This window comes from Cynocephalus volans, chromosome 3 (genome assembly GCF_027409185.1).
Source record: "Cynocephalus volans isolate mCynVol1 chromosome 3, mCynVol1.pri, whole genome shotgun sequence".
In the NCBI taxonomy this organism is placed as follows: Eukaryota; Metazoa; Chordata; class Mammalia; order Dermoptera; family Cynocephalidae; genus Cynocephalus; species Cynocephalus volans.
The window spans coordinates 155,376,603-155,387,740 of NC_084462.1; the positions used below are offsets into that span (position 1 = coordinate 155,376,603).

The window sequence follows — 11,138 nt, forward strand, 5'->3', positions numbered from 1 at the left end:
GGGTGTGGGAGATGCAGTGATGTGTTGCTCAGGGCCCCTTCAGGAAGGATGGACAGTCTTCCAGCTATGCAGGTACTGGCAGCAAACAGCCTTTGGGGCAAGCTTCTTTGAGGGTTGCCTCAGCTGAAGAAAGCTGCCTTGCCTGAGGTCACATTCCCTCTCTGGGTGGTCTACATCCAGGGACTGATTGATGGGGGACAGAAAGGCTTGGCTCTTCACCCCAACTTGGGTCAATTCTAAAGGTCATACTGGCTCCACTGTGGGTTGGCCCAAACCGTCACTCGGAGGAATGGCAGCCTGAGCTCTCCCTCTGCCCAGAACTGCCTCTTCCTTCCACAAATGCTATCCCAAGAGTGGCCCCAAATGTGCATCCTCTGCCTTGGGCACCCAGCCCGTGCAGCATGTGTGTGTGCATGTGTGCATCGCTATGTTTTATAGGTAGGTGCACATACCGTGGGGCATCAACAGCCCACCTCCTCAGGCCCTTCCATGCACAGTGACTGAGAGGCCAGGCCAGTCCCGTTGCTGGCCCAGATCCAGAGGATAGTGTAGATTTGATGCTAAGGCTGGGGCCTGAGGCAGGCAGAGATGGCTGCTTCTTTACACCACCCAGGAGCAGCCCCTGGGATGGAAGATATGGGGGACCCAAGAGTGGGCAGCAGGGGAGTGGAGTGGGTTGACCCCCACACCCCGTGTCCACCCTTGATAGCACCAGGCAGCTCTGTGGAGCCTCGGTCACTCTGGCTCACATCTCTGCCTCCCTGGCCTCCGAGGCTCTTGAGTCTAGAAGCGATTTTTCTCCAGGCACGGATCCTGCCTTGATCCTGCCTCATCTGCACTCTAAGCAGATAAGTCCTGGGACATGTAGACACTCTGGCCACCCTCCTCCCAAGGCCCATATGTGGGCTTGTTCTCTCCAGAGGCTGCTGGGGGTCAGGAGCAGCAGACCTGGCGATGGAGGTCAGTCTTGGAGAGGAATGGGATGCAGGCAAGGACAGCAAGAGTCCTGGGGGCACCAAGTGTTACAGAAATGTTTATTACATTACAACTGCTGATGATGCCAGGAGTGAAGGGCTGGGCGATGCGCAAGGTGAGGGAGGACGGTGGGAGAAGTGACGGGCAGTGGTGGAGCCACAGCCCTCGCCTCTGGTTGGGGCACAGGAATGGCCACATCCTCAAATCATACACAACAGGGTCCTGCAGCTTGAGCCGAACAGGCCTGTCCTCCCAATGTACTGCCCTGTTGCCTGCCTGGGCTTAAAAATTCTGGATATTTCCCAGTGGTCGGGAGTGTCAAGAGTAGCCTTGAACAGGGAATGAAGATGGCCTAGGCCCGGCTAGGGGTCCCCAGCATTCAGAGGTGGGAAAACATCACTGGTTTTTGAGAGACAGGCCCCAACTTCCTCCTTGAGTTTCTGGAGGCCTCAGAAATGGCTGCAATTTGGCTCCAGCCTGGATGCTTCAGGAAGAATTTAAACAGCTTGGAAACCCCCCATGGGAGGCTCCTGCCACACCCCTGCCCACAAATGCAAGGAGTTATGTGAAAACAAATCCCTTAGATGAATTCTATTCATCCTTCTAGGCCTTGCTCAAGGGACACCTCCTCCAGGAAGGCTTCCTGCACACTGCTGGCTATGCAGCAGCCCACGCCGGCCTGTGTCCCTCCCGTCGTCTACACTGCCTGTTCCCCAGGGTCTCTTCACTGTGCTTCCCACAGGGCTGGATCTAAGGCCTGCACTCAGTGGCTTGTGGGCTGCTGGCACTCTCAGTCTACCTGGAATGGCATCAACTCAGGGCCTTCCAGGTAGTGTCCAGAAAAGGATGATGGGGGCCAGAAACAGGGGCAGGAGGGGGAGGCCCATGCGGTCCAAGAATATTGTGGGGCCCTCCAGTCTCTGTCATCACATCTGCCTTTCATTCCTGCACAAAGAAGGTCCAAGAAACTGCCCTTGGCTCAGAGTTTACATGCTAAGATTGCTCTATCTAGGATCTGCAGCATCTTGCAAGCCCACCAGAGAGATAAGCATCCCCCAGGATCAGAAAGTGCGAGAGGCCCCTGTGTTTCCACATATTTCCTTCCTAGCTGGCTGGGCATCACGGAGCCAGAGAGTGGAATTGGGGGAATCTCAGGCTGTCCCCAGGTATGGACCCCTCTGGGCTGAAAGGACTGGGTCAGGTGCCCCGTCTTGTGGGCACCACTCTTTCTCCCTATAACCTCCTGTTCTTTTTCTGTGGGGAGGTTGACAGTGTAGGTAGTGGGCTGCCTGCAAGGCGGGAGACCTAGGGAATGGGCAGAATGGCTGAGCTAGGCCCTGCCGCGATGGCCTGGTGGGTGGCCCTGCCCTCTCCGCTTCCCCTCCACAGCCTGGGATAGAGAGCAGTGTCCCGGCCCCGCTCTGGGGCTGGAAGTGGCGGGCAGGAGAAAGTGAACGGTGAGCTTTGCAGGCTGCAGACTGGGAAGCCTCCCCCGAACAAGACATCTCACAGGTTCTCTTGGGCGGCCAGGGCTCTCCAGGGAGTCGGCAGCCCCAAGCCCCACTGCTGCCTCAGGGGAGACAGGGAGTCAGGATACAGGCCCTACTGGCCACTAGCCATGGCCATTCTGGGACATGTAAGCTGCCAGAGCCACCACCACAGCTACATAGAGACCAGCCCCCACGGCGATGGAGAGTGTGGCCAGGAAGAGGGCCCGGCGGGAGGTGGCGCTGGCCAGGTGGAAGTCCCCCTTGGAGATGGCCTTGCTGGTCTAGGGAGAGAGACGTGCTGATGAAAGGGAGACCCCACGCCCAGGAAAACAGCCGCACCCGCCAGGCCCCTGACCCCCTCCTGCAGATGATGTTTCGCCCTCCCGCAGAGGGAGGCGGTGTGCTCTTACCCCCTGGGAGAAGTAGAAGGCAGCAATGCCCAGTGGCCAGAAGCAGCAGAGCATGGAGAAGAGAGTGAGGCCCAGGTGGTCCCTGGGGGGCAGCGTGAGGAAGTTGTCTTCGCTTTCACTCTCTGTCCAGGTTGCATCACTCTGCAAAACAGTGCAGAGTTTGGCCTGTCAGGCTGGCAAGAGTCTAAAAAAGGCGATACCCAACGGGCAATGGTGTGGAGCAACAGGCGATCTCGCCCGCTGGTGGCGGGCGTGTAGGTTGGCCCTGGCACTCTCCATCAAAAGCCTTAGCAATGACCCTGTGATTCCACTTTTAGGAATTTACTGCAAGGAAAGCGTGCAAGTATCCAAGTCCAGGGATGTTCATCATAGGATAGCAACTGTGAAAGATTAGAAACACTCTCAATTGTAAATGATGGAAGAATTTTCGATGGAAGACCATGTAATCACTAAAAAGCACCCTGTAGGAAAATATTCAATTACGTAAAGTGATAATGAAATATGTTGTTTAGAGAAAGGTCAAGTTATAAAACTATGTACAGCAAGATCTCTTTCGGGGAGTGGGATGCGGAAAAAACATGTAATAAAAACATGTAATAGAGACAGATTATCATCCACTAAGATAATAGTGTGATCTTCAGGTGGTTTTCTGTATTGAATTTAAATTACTTATATAAGTAAGAAAGCAAGAACAACAATGCTGTTCAACACTTAGTCACCTCATGCTAGTATTTCTCAGAGTGTGACTGAACCTGTGTCAGAAGTACCTTCTCTTTGGTAGCATGCAGATTCCTAGGCCCCAATCCAGGCCTACTAAAACTCAATGTCTGGGGGTGGGGCCCTGGAAATCTGCATTTTAAACACCTGCGCTTACCTCCTCCTCCTCCTGTTCATCCTCTGGGCCCTGCAGCTCCTCTTGAACTCCATAGGACACAGTCTGGATGGTGACATCCTCTTTGGCTTGGCCGGGTTCTGTGGACTGCTCTGTGGGCCCCACCGGGGGCTCCCTGCCCTCTGTGAAGCTGGTCTCGCAGCTGCCCACCCTGGGATCCTTGACCTTGTCCCTCCCCAGGAGACAGCTGGGCAGGTACCAGGCCTCCACAGCCAGCTGCAGGGAGCCTGGGTCCAGGAGCTGGTGGGTGTGTGTAGGGGCAGCACCACCCAGGAGGTAGGAGTAGAGCTTCTCCTGGCAGGACCAGCTGGGTGGAGCCTCAGGGCAGGGATAGGGGCTGTGGAGGTGGGCAGAGCGCCTAGGCAGCAGGGGGTTCTGTAGTTCACTCAGACTCTCCATGGCTCTGGGACATCTGCCGGGGAGGGGAGCCTGGGCCAGCCAAGCAGTCCTCAGGGAGCCTGTCGGGAGAGCAAGACAGATAGATATTAAGGCAGGGCAGGTGCAGGACTGGAAGTGGTTGGGAGCGCAGGCTCTGCAGTCTGACTTGGCTCAAACCCTGCCTTTGCCATTTGCCAGCTGTGGGACCTTGAGCCAGCTGCTTACCTTCTGAGCCTCTGTATCTTTGTGAATTGGGGATAGCGGTAGCACTTAGCTCGTAGAGTTTGTTCACTCATGTATCCATTTAACACATATTTATTGAGCATTAACTATATGCTAGGCTTGTACAGATGCTGGAGGTACGGTGGTAAGAAAGGTGAGAAGGTGTAAGCAGATAAAGGATGGTGGGTATGAGAGCCCGGGAGAAGGCTGGAGTGTCTTGGGGTACAGATGGAGGTGTGAGGTGGGGTGTGGGAGCCAGACCATGCAGCCCTGTTAGGATCTAAGGGGGCTGCAGGGCTCTCAGCGGGGGTGATAGGATGAGATTTGGGTCCTGAAGCCTTCCTCATGGCTGTGTGAGGGGAGTGGGTTGGAGAGGGTGGGGCTGACTGTGACACCATTAGGGGGCTTTTGCTATGGCTTCAGGTAAACTGAAGATAACTGAGACTCGACGGTGCAGATAGAGAAAAGGGGATGGGCCTTGGGAGATATTGACAGGAGTTGGTGGCAGGTGGGATTTGGAGTTGAGGGAGGATTTGTTTTAGGGTTGAATGGGGCCATGCTTAGCCCCATTGGCATGTGGTATGTTCTCACAGAGGTCAGCTCTCGCTGGGGAAGAATGCTTTCACCCAGGCATGGTCTTGCGGGGATTCACTTTAGGCTAATCTCCCCTCTAAGGCAAATTGTGACTTTGGGAAGTTCTTGTGGGATCTAAGGTGGGGCCTCCTGGGTCCTGAGTTCTGGACCTGTGTAGCCACACTCAAGCATGCGGTGCCCTCCTGCAGCTGGCTGTGAGCACCTCCTGTGCACCTGGGAAGGCTGGATGAAGGAGGGAAAGGTGGCCCTTGAGTGTGTCTACAACAGACCCCCACATGTGCTGGGGTGTGGCAGGTGAGGTGGGGTGCAGAGAGAGGGGAGGGGCAGGCCAGGTGGCCTCAGGGACCTCCCACTCTCCCCATCCCAGGCCCATTGTGAAGTTGGAGGGTAACAGGGTAGTGTCTTGCCCAGGATTTCTAATCTGAAGATTGGGATTCAGTCCTGGCCTTGATGTCTTGGGCAAACTGGCATGCCTCTCCGAGTTTCCTCATCTGTAAAGTTCAGATGATAGTCCCTGCTCCCCCACAGGTGTCTTGAGGATCCAGAGAGATGGCCGAGATGACAGTGTGCTGTAGAGTGTGAGTGGGAGTGGCCACTGTCCTTACTTCTTGGCTTCAGAACTTGTCTTCACTGACCCAGGGCCATTTCTGGCCTCCTAGCAAGTATTCTGCTAATGGTAACGGGGAAGTGTAGGGAGAGATTCTGCTCCCAGGGCTGGGATTATCAATTCCCTCCCACGTGCCAGCCCCCGTCAACAATCCATAGCCAAAGCCTGGGAAAGGGCTGTTTCTACTTGTCCTCGAGAGAGATGGCTGGATTCTTGCAAGTTGTTTCTTCAGAAACCTGAAGCAGAGCATGGCTGCTGCAATGATGCCCAGGTGGTGGGACAGAGCAAGGGGAGGAAAGGGGCCAGGCAGGCCCGGGGAGGGTACTGAGGGTGTGTCCGGGCCCAGGCTCCCCTGGTGACTGCTAGGAGGGTGGGGGTGGGCACAGCAGTGAGAAGAGGCTGCCCATGACTCTGATCTTGGAGCCCCTGTGCGGGGCTGCCTCCAAGCTGGTACTCCAAGAATGTCTAATCATGGAGGGGCACAGAGAAGGTGACGTGGCCCAAGTGCCCAGCTCCTCACCTAAGGAGGGCACAGATGGTGCTGGGTGCTGAGCTGCCATGCATGTTCACCAGCCATTGTTTCCACATGGGCTGTCACCCAGCTGTGGCAGAAGCCTCTCCACATGCAGAGATGGAGCACACAGGCTTGGGCAGGGGCCTCACTACTTCTCCCTCCTCCTCCCTCTCCAGGGGCCAAAAATTCAGGGAGCCCTTGGTCTGTGGTGATGGGGAGGGGCTCCTTCCTGCAGGTGGGGTGCTGGGAGTGCCTACGGCAGAGGCCTCGCTGGGCTCCTCTGGACAGATTCCCAGCAGGACTGGTCTCTTCTGACCCTCAAGGGCAGCTTCTGAGCCCTCCATGGCCTCCCTCCTCCCAGCAGTTGTGACCCACATGCATGGAGTTGAAGGGCACATGACCATAAGGTTGACAGGTTTGAGAGTCAGGTACATTGGGGTTCCATTCCTGACCCACCCCTTATTAGCTTTTTGACCTGGCTCCTCAGTCTCCTCATCTGTACCATGAGGGGTTGAATGAAACGGTCACTGATGTCGATTGTGGCACTAACATGTCAAGATCTCATTGCCCCAAGGAGCCCCACAGACATGAAATCCCCCCACCCTGCCCCCTTTCAAGAGTCAGGGATAGATGAGCACATTCAGAGCCTGGTGAGGTTCACAGTCATCACCTTCCTTCCCACACCCTCTTGAGTAGGTTGAGGAGGCAGAGGAAAGGCAGGACATCTGTTTTCCAGTTGGGCAGTGGGGCTGTGGAGCCCTCTTCTGTCTTCCCAACCCCCTCTGAGCTGCCCCAGTCCCAGCCCTGCCCCTCCACCCAATCTCGCCCACTCTCTGGGAATCTAGGACAGGGCTCCTAAAGGAGCAGCCTCTCCTCCAGCTAATCCTGAAGTCTGCCCCCTCCAGGGGCAGCTGGATCCCCACTCATCCCCCGGCTCCTTCAGCCTCTCTTGGTCAAAGTACGCCCAGCTGAGCCTCCGCGATCCGCGCCGCACTCAGCCTCCTGCAGGTTCCCTCCTCCCTGGCTCTCAGACTTTAAGCAGGGCCTCTCAGCACCTCAGACACAAGGGTGTCCTCGTGTAATCCTGGTTTTACACAACAGGGGAAAACTGGAAGCCACCCGAATGTCCAACAATCGGGAACAAGTTAAATAAATGACGGTACACAATACAGTGGTATGAGGCTTTCGAACAGGTTTACAAAGAGGGATGACGTGAGAAGATGCTCTGGTAGAGTCTGTGAGAAGGAAGGAAAGAAAGCGGTGAGTGCATGTGATCTCAGCTCCACCAAAATGTCAACAGTGATTAGCTGCAGGGGTGGGACACAGGTGCTCTTCCTTTTCTTTTTTACATCCTGTTTTTTTTTCTGTTTTCCACATTTGTTTTTTAGAATGAGCATGTACTACTTTTAAACCTGAAAAAAATTAAGTGCATAGATTTCTTTTGAGCTGAATGATGTAAAATCGGTTTTAAACCTCCCGAGGCTTGCGGGGGGGGGGTGTTCCTTGTGGGTTTGGTGGTTGAGCACAGTATTAAAGCCTGCCCCCCACCATGCCAACACACACACACACACACACACACCCACACACCCATGCACACACACATGCACATACACACACACCTCCCCTTCCATTAAGCAACCCAGGTTAGCAGCTGCAGCTCCTGCTCACAGTCCAGCCAAGGGTTGCAGTTCTTTATGAGGCTTGTGTTCCCCCCACAACCTACTAGGGCCACATGGTACTTCACAGACCTGATCCTGGGGACCTAGAGCTGAGTCCTGGCCAGAAGGAGGGGTGACAAGTCCCCAGCCCTCTCTGCACGGCACCTATACTGGCCTTTCAGCCTGTACCTGGGTCTGCCTCTCCCTATTTCCTGGAGTAAGGGACCAGGGTTCAAAGCAGAGCAATTATCATCATCTCCTCTGCTGCCTGGTCTCACCTGGACTGTGTGTGCCTTCCAGACTGTGCAGTTGCCCGAGTACCTGCGGGCGAGTGTGCCTGTATGTGAGTGTATGTGTGTGCCCACGCGTGCACCCTTCTCTAGAGGGAAGACATGAGAGAGTCTGGGATTCTGAAGCTGAGAAGATTGCTCCACATTGCGCAGTTGGAGCTGTGGGTCTAGACCCCCCAAAAGGAGAGGGAGAGAAGGTGGCTCTGTGAGGCCACAGACCCTGGGGTTATGAGAACTGAGCTGGACCCTAAGGTTTTTCTGATCCTTGATTTGGGGATGGAGAGCACAGTGCTACCTCCCAGCCCAGGGGCAGGAAACCACCTAAGAACCCACTGGAATCCAATTATAGCCTCTGCTGAGTCTAGTTGCACTGGTGTCCAGCTGTACAGTGTGACATTGGTTTGCTTATCTATGAAATGCAAGGGAGTGTAGGAGGGGTTGATTTTTAACCACTCAACTGAACATGAACCTAGGATTCTACTGAGACAAGAAGAAGAACTTACACTTACTGAGCTTTTTACCATGTGCCAGGAACCAAATGGTTCTAAATATTCATTTTCACTCTATAATTCCAGTGGGAGGATAACAGCAGCAGGGGGCTTCCCATCCCAGCTGGGGTGGACTAACTCATGTCACACCAAACTGCCAATAATAGCTAGGAAAGCTGGGGGTGGGGGGCAGCGAGGGATATAGGGCAGTGAAGAATCACCAAGGGAGCAAGAATTTGAGGGGTCAAAATGCCAAGATCCAGAGGAAAGAGAAACACAGAGAGGTGAGCCTGACACTTGGCACCACTTTCCCCTCTGAGGCCCTTCTTGATTCACAAGTGGCAGCTTAGAGGCTGCTCTCCCAGCAGCATCAGGGGCTGGGGAGAAAAACTGGAGTTCAGGGCCTGTTAAGGAGGAGGGCCCCCAGTAAACACCCCAAGCTTTCCATTGGGACCTCTTTAGAGCTATGCCCTAGAAGTAGGAGCAAACCAGAAACAAGCCAGCCCTCCCAAGGACTGAAACCAGGCTCCGAACCAGCTCTACCTCTAATGGGCTAAAGGTGATCCGCACAAAGCCTAGCTGCCTGCCGGGAGCAAAAGCTGTCTCTGGGACAGTGGTTCTCAAACTTCAGTGTGCATTAGCATCACCTGGGGGAGTTGTCAAACCTGGCTTGCTGGGCTCCACCCTCGCAGTTTAGGATTCTGGGGTGGGGCCCGAGAATTTGCATTTCTAACACGTTCCAGGTGATGCTGATGCTGCCACTCTAGGAACCACACTTTAAGAGCCACGGCCCTGACAATCATTAAAGAGGAGTAAAAGAATATGTAACCAATAAGCTAATAGATGGAATAATAAAAACATTTGATGAATCCAAAAGGAGACAAGAAAAGATAGAAAAAGGAACATAGAAGGTGACAAAAATAGAAAACAAGTAGTTAAGATATTAGACTTATACCCAACTGTATCAGTAATTACATTGAATGTAAGTGGAATAAAATTGTCCATTAGAAGACAAGATAGACATATAGGGTTTTATTCCATTTATTTGAAATTCTAGGAAAGGCAAAACTATAGTGACAGAAAGCAGATCAGTGGTAACTAAGGGCTGGGGGGAGAGGGAAGGCATGAGGACATTTGGAGAGATGGACCTGTTCTGTATCCTGATTGTGGTAGTGGTTATGCGACTGTGTGTATTTCACAAAATGTACTGAATTGTACACTCAACATTAGTGAATTTTATCATGTGTTTATTACACCTCAAAGCCGATTTTTTAAAAAAGTCTAAGATAGACTTGGTTTTAAAAAATGACAAAATCCAACTCCATAATGCATAAATGCAATCAGCTTTAAATATAGAAATGCAAAAGGGTTGGAAGTAAAAAGATGGAATAATAACACTCCACACTTAAGTTCTTACTGTGTTTTAGGTACTGTTCTAAATGCTGTGTATTATTTCGTTTAATCTTTACAGCAGCTCTAGGAAGTCAATGCCGTAATTATCTCTGTTTTACAGATAAAGACACTGAGGCATAAGAAAGTTGTGGGATTGGCCTGTTAGTTCAGTTGGTTAGAGCACAGCCTTGTAACACCAAGGTCAAGGGTTTGGTTCCCCATACCGGCTGGACCGGCAGCCAAAAAAAAAAAAAAAAAAAAAAGTTGTAAGTGCCCACAGGCATGCAGCTGGTGAATGGAAGGCTGGACACGAACCCTGGAAGGCTGACTGCAGAGTCTGACTGCACCTGGTGCCAGCACACATCAGCTACCATTTAAGTGCTTGCTTTGTTCTGAACACCACGCCAAGTACTTCAAATGCATTATCTCATTTAATCCACCCTCTTTCATATGTGGGAAAACAGGGGCTTGGTGAGGTTCAATAGGTTTGCTGAAATCACCCAGCTGGAGAGTGGCAGAGCCCCATTTGACCCAAGTCTTTCTGACCAGAGTGTGTGCTTTTAACCACTAAACAGTGATGCAGTGACAGGAGAACCAGTGATTCTGGCAGATGAAAAAAATAGGCTGGTCTGAACAGCATCAGGTTCCCTAGGCTTAGCTGCAGGGCTGAGGCCTTGAGGAAGTTTGTGATGTGCATGGCCTGGTGGGTTCTGAAGCCTTGGAAGGAGCCATCATGAACACTGTTAAAGGAGGCCAAAAAGAGAGTGTGACATGTGACCAGGAGCTGGGTCATTTCCTCAGGATGGGGCCAGCCTTGATCAGAAACCAGTAAAATGTTTGCAGCTACTGTTTACTGCATCCTCACATGAGCCAGGTGTTCCATATACGTTATCTCAAAACTTTACAACTAATGAAGTTGGTTCTGATTATTTCCCGTTTTTCAGATGAGAAAACTGAGGTTCAGAAAGGTTAAGGAAATTAAATATACACCCTGAAACAATAAAACTTCTTAAAGAAAACATAGGAGAAACACTTCAGGAAGTAGGACTGGACACAGACTTCATGAATACGATCCCAAAAGCACGGGCAACCAAAGGAGAAATAAACAAATGGGATTATATCAAACTAAAGAGCTTCTGCACAGCAAAAGAAACAATTAACAGAGGTAAAAGACAACCAACAGAGTGGGAGAAAATATTTGCAAAATATACATCTCACAAAGGATTAA

The 11,138-nt window shown here is 52.3% G+C and overlaps 1 protein-coding gene across 1 annotated transcript; it reads right to left on the reverse strand.

Moving 5' to 3' along the window:
• Positions 1–2,587: 2,587 nt before the first annotated feature.
• SYNDIG1L (synapse differentiation inducing 1 like) lies at positions 2,588–4,166 on the reverse strand. The gene is made up of 3 exons (XM_063092313.1): positions 3,750–4,166; positions 2,876–3,016; positions 2,588–2,746 (listed from the first exon to the last, which is right to left on the reverse strand). The coding sequence occupies exons 1-3, from the start codon at positions 4,164–4,166 to the stop codon at positions 2,588–2,590; spliced, it is 717 nt and encodes a 238-aa protein (XP_062948383.1).
• Between the last annotated feature and the right edge of the window lie 6,972 nt (positions 4,167–11,138).